At 49.1% G+C, this 19,732-nt stretch overlaps 1 protein-coding gene across 5 annotated transcripts in view; it reads right to left on the bottom strand.

Annotated features, from left to right (window-relative positions):
* Window positions 1-19,732, bottom strand: part of OBSL1 (obscurin like cytoskeletal adaptor 1) — a 64,913-nt gene that overhangs the window by 12,573 nt on the left and 32,608 nt on the right. For 2 of the 5 annotated variants that reach the window (XM_075609556.1, XM_075609555.1), the window contains exons 13-19: window positions 17,274-17,546; window positions 11,094-11,366; window positions 9,430-9,702; window positions 8,595-8,867; window positions 4,839-5,114; window positions 3,939-4,211; window positions 1,778-2,053 (exon numbers count right to left, since the gene is read on the bottom strand). In XM_075609556.1, coding sequence (XP_075465671.1) covers window positions 1,778-2,053; window positions 3,939-4,211; window positions 4,839-5,114; window positions 8,595-8,867; window positions 9,430-9,702; window positions 11,094-11,366; window positions 17,274-17,546 — 1,917 coding nt within the window. The remainder of the gene's footprint in view (window positions 1-1,777; window positions 2,054-3,938; window positions 4,212-4,838; window positions 5,115-8,594; window positions 8,868-9,429; window positions 9,703-11,093; window positions 11,367-17,273; window positions 17,547-19,732) is intronic. The other 3 variants (XM_075609557.1, XM_075609558.1, XM_075609559.1) reach the window with 3 other exon arrangements.

Raw genomic sequence — 19,732 nt, 5'->3', positions numbered from 1 at the left:
GGGGACGGGGGAGGTGTCACAGGGGGAGGGGGGAGGCATCACAGGGAGGGAGGAGGCATCACAGGGGGAGGGAGGAGGTGTCACAGGGGGAGGGGGGAGGCATCACAGGGAGGGAGGAGGCATCACAGGGGGAGGGAGGAGGCATCACAGGGGGAGGGAGGAGGTGTCACAGGGAGGTAGGAGGCGTCACAGGGGGAGGGGGAGGTGTCACAGGGGGAGGGGGAGGCATCACAGGGAGGGAGGAGGCATCAAGGGGAGGGAGGAGGTGTCACAGGGAGGGTGGAGGCATCGCAGGGGGAGGGGGAGGCGTCACAGGGGGAGGGAGGAGACGTCACAGGGAGGGATGAGGTGTCACAGAGAGGGAGGAGGTGTCACAGGGGGAGGGGAGGCATCACAGGGAGGTGGAAGGGAGGAGACATCACGGAGGGAGGAGGCATCACAGGGGGAGGGAGGAGGTGTCACAGGGGGAGGGGGGAGGTGTCACAGGGGGAGGGAGGAGACGTCACAGGGAGGGATGAGGTGTCACAGAGAGGGAGGAGGTGTCACAGGGGGAGGGGGAGGCATCACAGGGAGGGGGAAGGGAGGAGACATCACAGGGAGGGAGGAGGCATCACAGGGGGAGGGAGGAGGTGTCACAGGGGGAGGTGTCACAGGGGAAGGGAGGAGGTGTCACGGGAAGGGTGGAGGCATCACAGGGGGAGGGTGGAGGCATCACAGGGGAAGGGTGGCAGCATCACAGTGGGAGGGAGGAGGCATCACAGGGGAAGGGTAGAGGCATCACAGGGGGAGGGAGGAGGCATCACAGGGAGGGAGGAGACATCACAGGGAGGGTGGAGGCATCACAGGGGAAGGGTGGAGGCGTCACGGGGGAGGGAGGAGGCATCACATGGAATAATGGAGGCATCACAGGGGAAGGGAGCATGGCAAGGACAGATTAGACATTACACGGTCTCACAGGAGTGGAATAACAGGAAATAATGAATGTATCACACACAGCAGGGAAGACATTAGCAGGAATTAAGATAATGCTTTGGAGATATTGGTGGAGTATTACCGAAAGTTACAGATACCATTAGGAAGGGCGCAGCTGTTATAAGTGAGTCTTTGCAAGGAACAGAGGAACATAGTAAGGTGTAGCAGTGACACACAGGACAGTAGTTGGGCTGTATAGAGAATAAATTAATTATGTTAAAGAAGCAATCCATGCAATATCCTACATGTGTGTTTTTAAATAAATTAGTTCTGTAGTATTAGATAATACTTAGTGCATATTTTTTATTCAACTCTTTTTTAATGGGTTTTACAGCATCCTTTGATTTCTATAACAGGTCATCAGTGCAAGATCTTTGTAACACTTTCCTGTTTGTGATAATTTGTTGCCAATATTCCCAGTAGTTTGAGCTGCCAACTGTAACAATAGATAATGTTACCGTAGTAATATAAGAATACATTGTAGCTGCTGAGTTACACGGACTGAAGGATTGATTAAAACTGACAGGCAGCCATTTAGTGAACCCTGGGATCGATCACAGAGAAAGAATCGATTGTCAGCTTAGGTAATTAGTTTTCAATAAAGGTAGTCAAAGGCTGCATGTATTAAAACAAAACAAAGATGTTTTGATAGTGCCGCTTGGGTTGCCTCTTTAAGGGGAGGTGCGATGTGGGGAGCACAGAGCATGTTCCGGGGAACAGGAAGATGCAAGGTTGTACATGCAGGTATTAGGGGAGTAGATGCAGAGGGGTATGGCTTGCAGTGCCTCTTCATCTCTCATGTTACCTCCCACAGTGACATAAAAGCTGAAGCTGTCATGGCGGGCATCGCAGAGATACTCCCCCGCGTCACCGCGCTCCACTCCCAGGACGGTCAGCATGCGCTCTGCTCCCCTCTCCTCCACTAGTATGTGCGGATTGTCTGTCAGCCGCTCCCCGTTCTTGTACCATCTCACTTCAGCGTCAGAGCGGGACAGGGAGAGCGCCAGCCTGAGGTCCTCAGACACAGTGCACAACCTCCGCGGCATGATATCCTCACGCTCTAAGATCCGCACTACAGCCTCTTCCAAGAACCAAACACCAACAGGTATCAGAGTCCCGGGAGGCAGAGAAGAGGTGACAGAATTTAACTGCAATTTGACATCCCTTTTAATTTGCCGATGGCCAAAGCAACTATTATAAATCAAGGTTGCAAGACTGGCCAATCAGAAAGCTCCAATCTGGTTTGCTTTGGCCAAGTTTTATTTGGCTGAACCAGCTACCTGGTGTACAGCTGAATACATCCAGGTGTGTGGCGTGAGGAGGGGCAGCGTTACGCACGAACAGAACTATCCCACAGAAAAGAATGGGGTAAGGACGGTGCAAGGGTAGGGAATGGCGCGATGGACCACAGCCTCTGCAAATTACACAAGGCCGATCTCTTCAAATATACAAATGATAAAAGTCTCAGGGTCATTTAACGAGGTCTCACAAGCGGTTAGAGATAAACACAAAACGGCATCCAATTTATATATAAAAAGTTCCACTGCTGCTTCTTTTTTTTTTTTTTAACTATATAAATAGGACTCTGAGTTAAAGACACCAAGATGGGGGATTACAAAGATCCACAAGAGTTCCTAATGTTAATGGATCCGGTGGGTTTGCCTTGCATGCATCAGTAAGCAGTTATCGGAGAGGTTGCATTGGAAGACGAGGCGTTAGGAGAGGGGGTTGCTGAACGCACATACATTACAGGGGCCTGTAGCAATGTTCTGTGTTGCTTGACCTCACTTATAAGTGCTATGTGGCTTACACACAATCAGGTTAATGTAACAGTTTGGGCCATAGTCACAGTATAACAAGTCAGGAGATAACTAGCTGTTAAAACCCAATACACAGAATCATTCTGTGTGGTTTTATGGTAAAGGTTCTGGCCTTTGAAATGGGAGAACCTAATTTGAGTCTCACAGACAGCTTCTTGCTGCCTTTGGCAAGTCCCTAATATTCCCTTTGTGTCAGGTCCTAGTAGCCGTATTAGACCTGGAGAAGTGCAGATGCCTCACAGGCTCTAATGCATTTTAATGGACCTATAATGGCCTAAGAAGAAAGACCTTCACAGTATACATGTGAAGAAAGGACCTGTGACGTTTCAAACACTCAGTATACTGTATACATACTCGGAGGTTTTCAATGCTCTGTACATACAACATTCCTTTGTCTACATCTCTGTAAAGTGCTCCATGCATTAAATATAGTATAAAGTAGTGATATACCGAGTACCCGGAAATTACCCGGTACCCGGCGCTTTTTCAGCTACCTGGAAATTACCCGGACCCGGCAGCAAGGGGCAGGGACTGGCACCGGGTCAGAACCGGCGCCGGGTTGCCGGGTAATTTCAGTGTAGCTGAAAATACTTCAACACTAACCTGCAGCCGGAGACGGAAGGTGGCGAGGAAGAGCGCGGCGACATCTGTGAGCAGCAGCAGGCGTCCAGGTGGCGGTGGCAGCAGCAGAAGTCGTGTTCAGCCGGCGGCGGCAGCAGAAACCCATGCAGCATCTCCCACTGGCATCAGCTGTGTGCTGTATTCCTGCTGCTCCCGACGGCTGAACACGGACTTCTGCTGCTGCCACCGCCACCAGGACGTCTGCTGCTGCTACTCACCGATGTCGCCGCGGTCTTCCTCACTCTCAGAACCAAACTCCTCACCCTGCAGGTAAGTGGCATCCGGGTAACCGGGTACCCGGCCGGGCACAATGGTTAATTTTGCCCGGGTACCCGTTTTTCATTAAATTTAGGACCCGGTACAACACTAGTATAAAGCCAACGGCATTAGTGACTTGGGGTACAATATTCGGCACTGCTTTAGATTTTTCAGGTCCTATCAAACAATGCTGTAATATGAGTACACATTAGGTGATTGAACACCCCAACAACACAGCAGCAGGTTAATATTATATGTGGTACGCACCATCCACATGCACTGTGAAGATCCTGGCATCTGTCCCAACATTGCACTGGTATTTTCCGGCATGTCCTGACTGTACAGACGGGACGCTCAGTATGTGCTGCGGTCCATGCTCCTCCAGGGTCAGATTCCCATCTGCTGTAACCTCCTGCCCATCTTTGCACCACTGAACCGCTGAGCAGCGAGACAGCTCACACTCAATAGACAGGGGGTCCCCCTCTATCACACGCAGCACAGGAGGGGAGCAGCGACTGGGCAGGATCTGTACAGGTGGATCTGTTCATAGAGAGGAATGGTTACTTGGGGTGGAATGAAAGGAAAGAGTGTTGAATGCCGGTGAGTGATGTGTTCTTCATCTTTGGTGCCTGTAGCTCAGTGCTGTAATTTGGATACCTAAGTATTACCTGCTGGACACAGGAGGATCAGGTTGGTGGGTGCCCTGTTGGAAGGAACATATGGCTGTATGGTGGGTTCCTGTGTAATGGGACTTGGAATAGAGTGATGGGTGCCGGACAATCAATATATTGGTGGGACTCACTTTTAGGTGGCATTAGTGGTCCAGTGTTAGGTGATTGGTTTACAGTACAGTGCCAAGGATATTCATAAAGTTGTAGGGATTCAGCAAAGGATGCTGGATGTTAAGTCACATATTCTGATATAGATTCAATGTTGACTTTAGGGCATTGAGTAAACAGTAAAGTTAAAAGGATTCAGGGCCCTTTTTACTAAGTGGTGCAAAGCCACTTTATATAGCATTCACTCAAATAGACTGGAAGGTGTCTTATGGCTTAGTATTACTTAGTAAATATGGCTCTTAGTATTGCGTTTCTGCAGTCTCGTATAGTGGCTGGGATTCCGTTATGAGAGTTTAGTAGAGTGGTTCAGTTTGGACTCTATTCTTACCCAACACTCTGACATCAAATGTGACAGAGTCACTATCCGTGTCACAGATATATTCCCCAGAATCCTCCACTGTTGCCCTTCGCAAGATCAAGCATTGACGTAACCCTTCAGACATCACGTGTAGACTCTCCGTCTCGTCCACCTCCAGCCCATCTTTATACCAGCAGACAGTGGCATTGCTCCGTGACACTTCTATCACCAGCTCCACCCGCTGCCCAGACACAAACTCCAGATCCTGTGCGCGGGCCACAGGAAACAGGATCCTCGTGGGAGGCTCTGGAATATAGAAGACGGAGTTGCAACATCTAGAACCATAAAACAATGTCACCTCCTCACTCTGCCTTTCTGTGCCTAACCTCTCACTAATCCTTCTCAACTCACTCTTAAAGAGGCAATCCATGCGTTTTTTTCTCTTTCATTTGTTTAAATACCGGATTGAAATGGGGTCCGGTCTCCAGAGCAGGGCCGGCTTTAGGGCAAGGCAAGCAAGGCCGTTGCCTTGGCCCCCCGCACTTTCGTGGGGCGTCATCCTGTCGGCGCTGGGATCCAAATTCCGCCCAACGGGAGAGGGGAGAGCTGGAGGAGGGAGCTGGGGAGTGCCCAAATGCAGGACCCCTGTTCTGCTGCACACCCCAAGGTAGGGATGTGGGAGGTATGTGTGCCTGCGGTAAGAGATAACTGTGTGGGGGGTATAAGAGGTAGTGGGGGGTGCATGTGTGCGCGTAAAAGTGGGTGTTACCTTATGCGGAGCAGCCTTCCTTCTGCAGTGTTGCGTTGTCATGTCAACACGACGTCACATGGTGAGGCGTTGGCATGTCGATGCGACGTCACATGGCGAGGTGTTGCCATGACAATATGATGTCACGTTCCGCCGTGACGTCATGATGCTGGGACACTGCAGGAGGAGGGGTCCCAAGGCTAGCATGCCGCCTTGGGCCCCGCCAAAGGTATGGACGACTTTCAAAAGATCCTGTGCCCCCTTCAGAGGTAAGTATCTCTGGAAGAAGGGGGTCCCGGAGCTGAAATTCACGGGGTTCAGCTCCGGGACCCCCTGTATCCATTCTGTATTTAAAAAGAAAAAAAGAATGTGTCATGGATTGCTTCTTTAATTTACCTCGATTTGTTTGGTGCTTGTCATACATACATACATACATACATACATACATACATATACATACATACATATATACATACATACATACATATACATACATACATACATATACATACATACATACATGCTCCTTTGTACGTTTTCTTTATAGGAAATCAAAATCAAGGCATGCTCCCTCAAAAACTAGTTATAGCCCTGACTTGTCAGTTCTTTTTGACCAGGTTTCACTTGTGTGTTTATTTTTTACCTGTATACCTTTCCTTTCTAAAAAGATGTCCAACCTTTTTTTGAGCATCTCTATTGTATCTGCCATCAGGGTCTCCATGGGTAATGAATTCCGCACTGTAACTGCCCTTACTGTAAAGAACCCTTTCCTACGTTGCTGGTGAAATTTTCTTTCCTCCAACCTTAAGGGATCGCCCTGAGTCCTTTGTACTGCCCGTGGGATGAATAGCTCTTTTGAAAGCTCCTTGTACAGTCCCAAATATATTTGTATATAGTTATCATATCCCCTTTTAGACGCCTTTTTTCTAATGTTAATAAATCTAATTTAGCTAGCCTCTCCTCATAGATTATCCATCCCCTTTATTAATTTGGTGGCTCTTCTCGTTCCTGCCCCATAAAGCTTACAATCTAATTGTGTTGCCTGATGCACAGGCAGATAAAGTGACTTTTTCAAGGTTCCAACCACAAGGAAGTGACACTGAGGATTTGAACAGGGTTCCCCATTTCAAAGACATTACCAGTAAGCTGGTGTTTTTTTATTATCCCTTTGGAACAGCGAGTGTTGGAATGACTTATTCCCAAGATAATTAAGACTAAATTGTGCATTATTTCATATAGAATAAACCCCTTCAGTGCGCTCTCTAACGCATGGGGTGCTAAGAAACAAATGTAAAAAAAATGATCTTTTTTACAAGAGTCTGTTCAAAATACAGCGATGTATTTGATAAGTAACAGGGTGTTATATACTGAAACCAGAACTGGTAGTTTGTTTTTTTTCCAACACATTATAATACGACAGAGTAAACACATCTCTAATGTATTAATAAAATAACCTTGGGAAGTTTCATTATACTTTAGAATGTAAAGGCAGCAGGCAGGAGGTGCAGAGTATCCAATGTAACTGCCTATTTATGCAATGCAGGACAATAGGAATACATAGAATACAAACAATAGGGCGATTATTAAATAGAATGTGTCTACGGAACAGTGTAAAAAAAGAGTTCAATGTGTTCTCTCTCTCAAGGTTGCATATGCTCCTATCTCAGCGTATCTAAGCAAACACAGGCTCCTTGTATGAGGCTTGGCCATACATTGTAGACATAAAAGATATGGCATACTTGGTGCTAAGCAGGATAACCTAACTACATGATATCTAGCAACCTACTTCTTACTTCGTACATGCACACGATATAACTCTTCTATCGGCCTTGCAGCAGACAAAGCTATTATTTGGCAAACACTGATGGCAGAGAAGATGTTGCATGATGTTGTATTAGGGATATCCCTGCTTCAGCACAGGGGGCTCAATCAGTGGCTCAGTCATTCTGACTGAGCCACTGATTGAGCCCCCTGTGCTGAAGCAGGGATATCCTTAAAACCTGAGCTGTGGGTGGCCCTTGAGGCCTGGAGCTGGCCACTCCTGACTTAGCGCTGAACAATATATAAATGATATATAGATGTACTGAGAGTGTATGTTGGACCACGGAATGGGGCACTGAGGAAACAAATACTGAGGGGGCCCAAATAAAACAAGTCATAAAGGGGTTAATTGGCTCCAAATCAATTCAACAGTGCATGGGATGTTCAGCAAAGAGGATTGCACTGTCTTTGCTGCCCCCACACAGGAGATGCTTGTTGCTATGACAGCAAAAGCAAAGCCGCAGAGATTTCTCCCACGCAGGTCAAGGGAGTTACAAAGATCATTCAGCTGCTATTGACTGCGACCATTCTGCAAGAGAAAACTTCTGCTGATTAGCCAAGTCCTGTGTGACTGTTAGTCTGCTGAAAGCCGGATACCTGATGCGATTCAGGAGTCAGGTTAAGCAAACCAGTGGTCGGGTTCCACCAAATAAAAATATTTTGCGGGTATCGGTCTCCGTGCTGCTGAATAATGTTCCCGAGTCATACGATTTTCTTTCTTTGATAAATCTCGTGCTGACTTTGGCACCAGTTTTGCAGCAGGGAGACTACTTAGGAGGACAGCGTTTTAAACATGACAACATTTCTGATGCTCTACCTGCAACTGCCTGACTTTGTGCAGACATTATTATTTTTTTATACAGTAACTCAGAGGTTGTATTACCTGGGATGCTATGACTTTCTGCATCCTTTACATAAAATCTGGTTTGATTTTTTTGGGTCATCATATGTAATTTACAGAGCTCTAATTTAGCATTCTGTAAATGTATTTCTGCAGCCCCGAGACATCTTTCCTTGGTATGAAGGAGCTATGATATGAAGACACATTTCTCGTGCCGAAAGACCTTCACAGCCTAATTACTTCAGCCATTCATCTCAATGTCTGCTTTAAAACTGCTCCCTGTCCTGCTTTCTTTATCCCGATGTGTCTGTCCCATCTATAGAAGCTAAAAGTGACAACTTTTTTGCTTTCTTGCCTGCCTCTAACAATGACTGACCTGTCACCGTCACATTGTAGAAGACAGCGTCATCTCCAGCATCACAGACGAACTCCCCCGAGTCCTGTGACCTTGCGTTGGGGATAATCAGCCTGCGACGCCTCCCGTCTGACTCCAGCCTGACGCTCTCATTCTCCTCCACCTCCACATCATCTCTGAACCAGCGCACCGGGGCGTTCTCCCGGGACACCTCGCAGCTCAGCACCACGCGCTCCCCGCTGAAACACTTTAGCTCCGTATTATCACTTGTGTTCACGATTTTCACTGGGGGTTCTGGAAAGGCACAAGGATATGTCCAAAAATATAATTCACTGGCACGGCCTACATCTGCATATGTCTGTAAGTAAATATATATATAAAACTTAGTAAAGTTATGGTGGGTAAAAAAAGTGACAAAAACCCTCCACAGCAAAGCATACAGCAAATGGAAATATTCCTGTATGCTCATTTGCATGTCTTAGGCAGGTCTGCAACCCCGCCTTTCACCATTATCACCCAGCACACAGCACTTCCACTGCAGCAAGGGATTCTGGGAAATGACATGCAAATGAGCACACAATGCCACCTTTTGCTTCAAAACCATTCAACATGGTTCCCCTATAAGCTTAAGCTTAAATGCAGACCTACTGTATATAATCAAATGTTGTCCAATTATAATAGAGAATATACAAGAACAGTGTCTGGAAAACTGTCTAAAATCTACATAGATAGATACACGGCGATATTGGCCTCCAAAAAAGTTTAGTGGTGGGAGAGAACTGTGAGGATCGGGTTGTCTCTGATGCCATATGATACGAAGGAAAAAGGAAAAAGTACTTCAAGAACTCTCCCTGACCTGTCACCGTCACGTTGTAGAAGACAGAATCGTCTCGCGCGTCACAGACAAACTCCCCCGAGTCCTGTGACCTTGCGGTGGGGATAATCAGCCTCCGATGCTTCCCGTCTGACTCCACCCTGACGCTCTCACTCTCCCCCACCTCCACGCCATCCTTATACCAGCGCACCGGGGCGCTCTCCCGGGACACCTCGCAGCTCAGCACCAGGCGCTCCCCGCTCAGGCACTTCAGCTCCGTGTCATCACTCGTGTTCACGATTTTCACGGGGGGCTCTGGAGAAGGGAATAGGCAAGATTTTACAGTAGTTCAGGCTGGGGGATATCTGTGGTGAGCTAGGAATGTTTGGAGTCTAAAAGGTAACGTAACCTACACTGAGCCACGTCATGTATTTATACTGTAGGAAGTAAAACAAGTCCAGGAGGCACCAGTGTAACATATAAGTTATACCTAATACACATAATATACTCTATATAAAGAAACTCTGTGTTAGGAGAGAAAGATTTCGTGGAGATAGGTTCATTCATAACTATTTTTAAAGGTGCGGTTTCCTCAAAAATAAACTTGAAAAGGAGCACGATGTTGAAGACGTATAAAGAAGATTATTAACTCTATTTTAATTCTTTTCTAGGTGTTTTTTTTTTTTACTGTTTATTTAAAAAGTCCTAAAGCCGGCAGCATAACGGACACTCCTGTTTATTCTCACTTTCTCGGACCCTCATCAGGCGGCACAGCGCAGCTTTCCATGCGAATTCCAAAATAGGATCAGAGAAACTGATGTGTTCTATCTGAGGCCCGTTCTATACAGCATGCGGTCGCGCACGCCGCATGCTTTTTGTATGTATACTGTGAGAGCTGTGAAGGTACAGTGTTTGTGTGTGTGTGTGTGTGTGTGTGTGTGTGTGTGTGTGTGTGTGTGTGTGTGTGTGTGTGTGTGTGTGTGTGTGTGTGTGTGTGTGTGTGTGTGTGTGTGTGTGTGTGTGTGTGTGTGTGTGTGTAATTTATTATTTATAAAAAAAAAAAACATTGGTAAAAATTAAATATTTATTAAATTTGTGTAGACACAAATACACACACACACACACACACACACACACACACACACACACACACACACACACACACACACACACATACATATATACACATACACACACACACACACACACACACACACACACACACACTCAGCGCCAGTAGCGGCACGAAAAGATGATTTTCCCTGTTTTTGCCGCTGTCTGTCGGCTCCCCGCCCCCTGCCGTGCGCGCGGCGCCATTATAGAAAGGCTGACTAACGTCCGCCAACTAAAATTCCGCGCGCGCGCACGGTGTAGTGAGCGCCCGGCACAATATAACAGCCCTTAAGCTTTTCTGATAAGGCTGTTTGAAGTCCAGTGATGTCATAAAGAGGGAAGGGTAAGGAACTATTTTAACTTCAGTTTTAAACAAACAAAAAGCACCATTTAAAATTCGATTTGAATATGCAGAAAATACTACAGTATTGTATAGTACATCAGATACGAATCTGTAAGTGTCAGCACAGCGTCAGTGTGGAGCATGGAAAGGAGCAGGGCCTTTTTGATATTTTGATAACAGAATCAAGGGGTCTTTGCCTCATGTAAAAAGTTTAAAGGATAATAATACAAAAAAGATAACTGTCACTGACCTGTCACTGTCACATTGTAGAAGACAGAGTCATCTCCGGCGTCACAGACAAACTCCCCTGAGTCCTGTGCCCGTGCGGTGGGGATAATCAGCCTGCGATGCTTCCCGTCTGACTCCAGCCTGACGCTCTCACTCTCCCCCACCTCCACGCCATCCCTGTACCAGCGCACAGGGGCGTTCTCCCGGGAAACCTCGCAGCTCAGCACCACGCGCTCCCCGCTCAGGCACTTGTGCTCCGTGTCATCACCCGTGTTCATAATTTTCACGGGGGGCTCTGGAGAGGAAGAGCCCAATATGAAGATATTGGTCGTGCATATGCCCATCCACTCTTTTAGATATATAATATACTAGCTGAGAGACCCGGCGTTGCCCGCGAGTTAAATTTCCCGCTAGGAGGAGGGGGAGAGCGGACGGGAAGGAGAGGGGAGAGCGGACGGTGAGGGCGGGGGGAGAGCGGACGGGGAGGGCGGGGGTAGAGCGGACGGGAGGGCGGGGGGAGAGCGGACGGGATGGCGGGGGGAGAGCGGACGGGAGGGCGGACGGAGAGCGGACGGAGAGCGGACGGGAGGGCGGACGGAGAGCGGACGCGAGGGCGGACGAAGAGCGGACGGGAGAGCGGACGGGAGGGCGGACGGGAGAGCGGACGGGAGAGCGGACGGGAGGGCGGGGGGAGAGCGGACGGGGAGGGCGGGGGGAGAGAGCGGACGGGAGAGCGGACGGGAGGGCGGGGGGAGAGCGGACGGGTGGGCGGGGGGGAGAGCGGACGGGAAGGCGGGGGGGAGATCGGACGGGAGAGCGGACGGGAGGGCGGGGGGGAGAGAGCGGACGGGAGGGCGGGGGGAGAGCGGACGGGAGGGCGGGGGGGAGAGCGGGGGGGAGAGCGGACGGGGGGCGGGGGGGAGAGCGGACGGGAGGGCGGGGGGGAGGGCGGGGGGAGAGCGGACGGGAGGGCGGGGGGGAGAGCGGACGGGAGGAGGAGGGTGGGGGGGAGAGCGGACGGGAGGAGGAGGGGGGGGGAGAGCGGACGGGAGGAGGAGTGGGGGGGGGGGAGCGGACGGGAGGAGGAGGGGGGGAGAGAGCGGACGGGAGGAGGAGGGGGGGGGAGAGCGGACAGGAGGAGGAGAGGGGGGGGGGAGAGCGGACGGGAGGAGGAGGAGGGGGGGGGAGAGCGGACGGGAGGAGGAGGAGGGGGGGGGAGAGCGGACGGGAGGAGGAGGGGGGGGGAGAGCGGACGGGAGGAGGGGGGGGAGAGCGGACGGGAGGAGGAGGGGGGGGAGAGCGGACGGGAGGAGGAGGGGGGGGGAGAGCGGACGGGAGGAGGAGGGGTGGGAGAGCGGACGGGAGGAGGAGGGGGGGGGAGAGCGGACGGGAGGAGGAGGGGGGGAGAGCGGACGGGAGGAGGAGGGGGGGGGAGAGCGGACGGGAGGAGGAGGGGGGGGGAGAGCGGAGGGGGGGAGAAGGAGGGAGGGGGAGCGGACGGGAGGAGGAGGGGGGGGAGAGCGGACGGGAGGAGGAGGGGGGGGGAGAGCGGACGGGAGGAGGGGGGGGGGAGAGCGGACGGGAGGAGGGGGGGGGGAGAGCGGACGGGAGGAGGGGGGGGGGAGAGCGGACGGGAGGAGGGGGGGAGAGCGGACGGGAGGAGGGGGGGCAGAGCGGACGGGAGGAGGGGCGGGGGGAGAGAGCGGACGGGAGGAGGGGGGGGGAGAGCGCGGACGGGAGGAGGAGGGGGTGGGAGAGTGGACAGGAGGGGGGTGGGTTGGTTAAAATTTCCGGGTCTCTCCTCTCCACTCCCCCTGTATGTTTCTCCGCACCCCCCCTCTCTCTCCCCCTCCTGCCACCCCCCCATTTGACACAGACACACAGTGACACACACAGTGTGAGAGACACACACACAGTGTCACACACACACACACACACACAGTGAGACACACACACAAAGTGACACACACACACACAGTGAGACACACACACACAGTGACACACACACACACGTCACCTCTCCTTCGGGGCGCCGCCATCTTAGGTGCTGCGTGTCCCCCCCGCCGGGGAGGGAGATGAGTGCGGGAGGGAGGTGAGTGCGGGAGGGAGTGGAGCGGGAGGGAGTGGAGCGGCTTCCAGGCACGTCTTAGGTGCCGCGTGTTCCCCCGCCGGGGAGGGAGTGGAGCGGGAGGGAATGGAGTGGGAGGGAGGTGAGTGCGGGAGGGAGTGGAGCGGGAGGGAGGTGAGTGGAGCGGCTTCCGGGCGCCTCTTAGGTGGGCCGCGTGTCCCCCCGCCGGGGAGGGAGTGGAGCTGGAGGGAGGTGAGTGGAGCGGGAGGGAGGTGAGCGGAGGTGAGTGGAGCACCGGGGAGGGGGGGGAGGTGAGTGTGATGGGGGGGGGGGGGAGAGGACAGAGAGTGGTGTGTGTGTGTGTGTGTGTGTGTGTGTGTGTGTGTGTGGTTTTTTTTGGACCTTTGGCCCGTCACTCCGCCTCAGGCCAATGAGAGGTGTGGGGGCCAGGCCAAGGGGGTGGTGTGAGTGTGTGAGGCCAATGAGAGGTGTGCGGGGGGCGGGCGGGCCAAGGGACCAATGAGATTGCCGCTAGGGACACCGGACATCCAGGCATACAGTGCTTTCAATAATATATTATAAGATAATATATAATTTATTCCCTCATCTACGTATAACGCTTCATTAGCCTCTCCCTTTTTTGGGGGGGAATAGATGGAAGGAATACCATATATACATCTAACACATAAAATACATGTAACACATAATATACATGTAACACATAAAATAGATATAACACATAATATACATGTAACACATAATATACATGTAACATATACATGTAACACATAATATACATGTAACATATATACATGTAACACATACTATTCATGTAACACATCATATACATGTAACACATATATGTAACACAATATGCATATGACATATACATGTAACACATAATATACATGTAACATATAATATACTGTAACACATAATATACATGTAACACATACATGTAGCACATAATATACATGTAGCACATAATATACATGTAAGAAATAATATGTAACACATAATATACATGTAACATATATACATTGATCATATATACATGTAACACACAATATACATGTAACACATAATATACGTGTAACACATAATATACACGTAACCTATATACATGTAACACACAATATACATGTAACACACAATATACATGTAACACACAATATACATTTAACACATAATATACATGTAACATTATTCTGGAACCAGGGTCGCGTGTAGGATGTGAATGAGGTCAGATAGCTTAACTCATCCCTCTTCGAAAGCACAAGTCCTTATGTGTTTCTTGACTTAATTAGGAAAGCATCAGACATATAAAGGCACGTGTAGATGTTGTGGAGTGGTAAGAGAGTGCTTCTCTACAGTATGTGGAGTGCTTTGTATCAAGGGAAGGTAAAAACGGAATGGCCTTGCCAGGGGGGTAGATAGCATGACAGGTACTCACTCAGCCTGCTTAGGATGGAAAAGGAAGTGAGTAATCTTTGTCACACAGGAATAGTGACAAGACTATTCTACCTGTGAATACAGAAAGGGGAGTATGGAAAAGTCCACTAGCCAGGGGGATTAGAGAGGTTGGCAAGGCAACCAGGTACTGGCAGTGTAAAGAAGGGAATGTGTAACAGTAATGTATTACACAGGCACAGTCAGTTTTCAGAGCAGGGAAAATATGCATCTGAAATATAAAGGGCTAGCAGGCAGAGCAGCAAGGGGTGGGGGTGGGGGCGGGACAGAAATTAACAATCCTGTTCCAGGACAAACATATATACATGTTACACATAATATGCATGTAACACAGCGTTTCCCAAACTTTTTTTTCCGTGACCCGGTTATTTTTGAACTTTTCCTTCGTGACCCACTAAAATTTTTATCGCCTATAGATAGGTAAAATAAAACCGTTATGAATGTCCATACAGATTTCATATATTCTCCCAATACCCTCTATTCTCTCTCTCCCTCCCCCCCCCCCCCCCTCTCTCTCTGACCTGCACAGACGCACACAGTCACTGACCTACAGACACTCACACAGACAGACCAACACACACAGCCACTGCTGGCCTGCACAGACACACACAGCCACTGATACACACAATGGCTGTGGCTGATACACACACACACACACACAGATCCATACACACACAGATCCATACACATACACACACACACAAACACACACACACACACACACACACACACACACACACACACACACACACACACACACACACACACACACACTCTCCCCCATACACACACAGATACATACATACATACATACACACACACAGATACACACACACACCCACTCACTCTCTCCCCCATACACACATACAGCCACTGATATACAAACACTCCCCTATATATACACACACACTATCTCTCCCCTATACACACACACGCAGCCACTGATACACTCACCTATACACACACTGATACATACTCTCTCTCTTTCCCCTACACACACACACACACTCTCTCTCCCCTACACACACACACTCTCTCCCTTATATATACACACGCACGCACCCACTGATGCACACACACTCTCTCTCTCACACACACACACACACACACACACACACACACACACACACACACACACACACACACACACTCTCCTATACACACACACAGCCACTGATACACACACACTCCCCTACACACACACACACAATTTATTACAGAGGCAGCGACGGATGTGAGTGACTGGAGGGGGGGGGCGGGGAGAGAGGAAAGGCCAAGTGATCAGAGCAGGCGGCTCCACGCCTCCCTCTGCCCGCCAGTGACCGCACAGCAACCACTGCGCCTATCTCCCGCACCAAGGGGACTGAGGGGAAGGGAGCGCCAGGAACGGAGGCACAGGTGCGCCCCCGCACCACTTCCTACCTCATGCCGGGCATCGTGTCCTGTGGGGGGCGGAGCATGTCATGGGCGGCAACATCATGATGCGGGGCTGCAGTTGGAGCCCGAGTCAGCGAATCACCGTTGACACCCCAGGGATAGCAGCCTGCACCACTTCAGCACCGTCCCGCACCTCACCTCGGGCCGCCGCAAGGAGGGAGGGGTGGACACCGCAAGGAGGGAGGGGGGGACGCCGCAAGGAGGGAGGGGGGGACGCCGTGCGGCCAGCCTCGCTGCGACCCGGCAATTTTGCTTCCGTGACCCGGTGCCGGGTCGCGACCCACCATTTGGGAAACGCTGATGTAACACATAATATTGATGTAACACATAATATAGATGTAACCTATATACATGTAACACATAATATACATGTAACACATAACATACTGTATATTTAACCTATATAAATGTAACATATAATATACATGTAACACACAATATACATGTAACACACAATATACATGTAACACACAATGTTCATGTAACACACAATATACATGTAACACATAATATACATGAAACACTTAATATACATGTAACATATATACATGTAACACATAATATACATGTAACACATAATATACATGTAACACGTGATACAAAGTGCTCACTTCATCCTCAGGACACTTGTTCAATAAAATAACACAATGGTTGTTTTGCAATTCAGTTTGCTTCAAATATAACACACTATTATGAACAATAACACAAAGGTCAGTTTACTACACACCTAATACATGTCTATACTCTGCTGCAAATATATTCACCACGTGGGCTCAAAGGAGCCTATTCTGGTAGCTCCGAAGTGTGACAAACCGCTTCTAAAGAGCCCTTTCCTATGGGATTGGCACGCCTTGCTATTCTGTAACCCCTTCTCGCATGTCCAATCTGTGTCCAACAGGCTTTTTTAGAAGCAGTTTCACTCCGGCTCTGCCAATCGGATCGGTTTGTCCAAAAAATCCTCCAACTCGCATTTTGCGACAAAAACTGCTGTTCTCGTGGCTCCGTTCCGCAAACCGCTTCTAACAACCTGCGTTTCTTTCACACTACCTCATGGGTGACGAGACTGGTATCACCAGTTACATCCAGAGCCTCAAATATGAGTTGGGCTGAGAGAGCAAAACCCATAAGTCAGACTGGGGATGACCATCTCAGGTGGTATAGTGGCCTGAGCTTCATGTCTTGGTTTTGTGTTATAAGTATGTGAGTGCTCTGAGAGAAGTCACTGACCTGTCACTGTCACATTGTAGAAGACAGAGTCATCTCCAGCATCGCAGACAAACTCCCCCGAGTCCTGTGTCTTTGCCGTGGAGATAATTAGCCTGCGATGACTCCCATCTGATTCCAGCCTGATGCTTTCGATCTCTTCCACTCTCTCTCCATCTTTATACCAGCGCACAAGGACGTTGTCTCGGGACACCTCACAGCTCAGCACCACGCGCTCCCCACTCTGGCACTTGTGCTCTGCGTCATCACTCGTGTTCACGATTTTCACGGGGGGTTCTAGAGATACGAGAGGATATTTTTGGGCGAGGACAGATGGACAACTCAACTAGAAGTGATTGTCCCATAGATATGATACAACAAAATAAAGAGATAGGCAGCACTCAGAAAATGCACGCTAATGATAATAGCCGCAGGGTGCTCAAGGGAACAGGGAGGACCCCAATTCCGCCAGAAAATATCAAAGAACAAGGGGGTTCCCGGCACTCGCTGATGCAAAATGAATGCAGAAATGGGGATATGCCAAATCCAAAATGTAATGATAGAAGCACAAGACTATAATAATGGAACCATGTCAGACACGTGGGGCAGCCCCACTGCAGCAAAAACAGGGGAAGCCACAAAGAAGGGCATTCTGGCGACAGGAACATTGGACTCACTGGGTTCATGTGCATTATACACGGTTCTCCTCTTTCCTTGTTGATTCTGTGACCCTTGCAGATTTGATACATTGACATTACAGTTTATATTATCTGCTCATCTTTTTGAGTTTCAGTAGATTTAGATTCTAATATTGGGGTCTGTTTTTTTGACACAGGGAATAGGGAAGTACCTTTGGTCTGTGGGACCTTAGGGAATGGGCCAGAGGAAGGGGTCTTTACTCCGACACATTGCCCCCCATATTTTCCCTTTTCCCCACCCACCCCATAACTTCCCCTGGGTGCTTATTTCCTTGCCTTTTGTTTCCCTGCCCCTCTGTTTTTTACTTGCACTTTTGCATTCAGAATCACTTGGGATTTTTTTGTGTTGCTGCACACGTGTATGACATGGTTCCATTATTATAGCCTTGTGCTTCCATCATTACATTTTGGATTTGGCATATCCCCATTTCTGTACTCATTTTGCGTCAGTGAGTGCTGGGAACCCCCATGTGTTCTCTATCCCATAGATATGGTTGCATAACATGTTCACTTCATTCTATAAACACTTTCCAACCTCGCATTGTTGAGACCAAAAAGGTAAAAACAGCTGTCTGTGAGTAGGTTTACTGGCTATGCACTTCTTTAACCCAGGCTGTGCTGTAAAGGCTGTGCACTACAGCACTTATAAGCTCATAGGGAGCCATGTTAAAATAGACAAGAAGCACAAAGTGGCACACTGTGAGTGCTTATTTGCATATCGTTACCCAGAATCCCTGACTGCAGTGAGATAATGGGGAAACACAAAAATAGGCAAAGAAGGCATGCACTGCAACCCGGTAATAATAGCTGGACAATTAGCCATCAAAAATGAATTATTGTGGTGTAATCAGAAATCACATCACTCCAGGTAACTCTGACGCGTTTCGCACCAGCGAGTATTCTTTGATAAAGTACCATCGTGGTACGAAATGCGTCAGAGTTACCTGGAGTGATGTGATTTCGGATTTCACCACAATAAATCGTTTTTAACGGCTAATTGGCCCGCTATTATTACTGGGTTGCAGTGCACGCCTTCTTTGCCTATTTTTGTGAGTCCTTCATCGGCCGGAGCACGCGCCTATTTACAGGACTGGCTTTTGCTGTACCACACACGGTCAAGGACACCTCCATCTGAGTTATCTCGCCTGAGTTATCTCGCCTGTTTTCCGTGCCTTGCAGGACTATTGTGCGACAGCAGGATATTTGGGGGGCTCGAGAGGGTCGGGTCGATCGGCGCCATGCGGCTCACTTTTCATCGGGTCCTCCGGTGCTGGTCATTCCTCTCCTCCCCCTCTGTCTCACCCCCTACCTGTGTACTATGTCCACATTACTTTATGGTTCAGCATATCAAGCCTTCATTGTACAGCACAGAGGCAGCTCCTGGACTGTTTATAGGGAATGTTACTATAAGCGATTATATATAGCACATGTTGCTTTTCTATTCCTGAAACTAGAGCACCGGCTTGGGGTATCTCTCCCCGCACTCCACAGATAATGGGGAAATGCAGATTTGCCGACCTGTCTGAGACATGCAAATATATCCACAAGTAGGATTTGTATTTGACAACCACTTTCCATAACAGATACTAGAAAAATGCTGCTCGTTATAGGATCGGATGCGAAATACAAAGTGTTTGATGTCTGCCGTCAATGATTACACTTTATGGACAGTTAATTCAGAGGGTTCCTGCACTAATCACATAATACACTTATGATTTACTACTTGTATATTAACCATGTGGTAGGAGTGACTGCTCAATGGAACAACGATTCTAATTCTTGTGC

This window comes from Ascaphus truei, chromosome 7, assembly GCF_040206685.1.
Source record: "Ascaphus truei isolate aAscTru1 chromosome 7, aAscTru1.hap1, whole genome shotgun sequence".
Lineage (NCBI taxonomy): Eukaryota > Metazoa > Chordata > Amphibia > Anura > Ascaphidae > Ascaphus > Ascaphus truei.
Note: the sequence above shows the minus strand (reverse complement) of the source record. Positions and strands in the feature narration are given on the sequence as shown.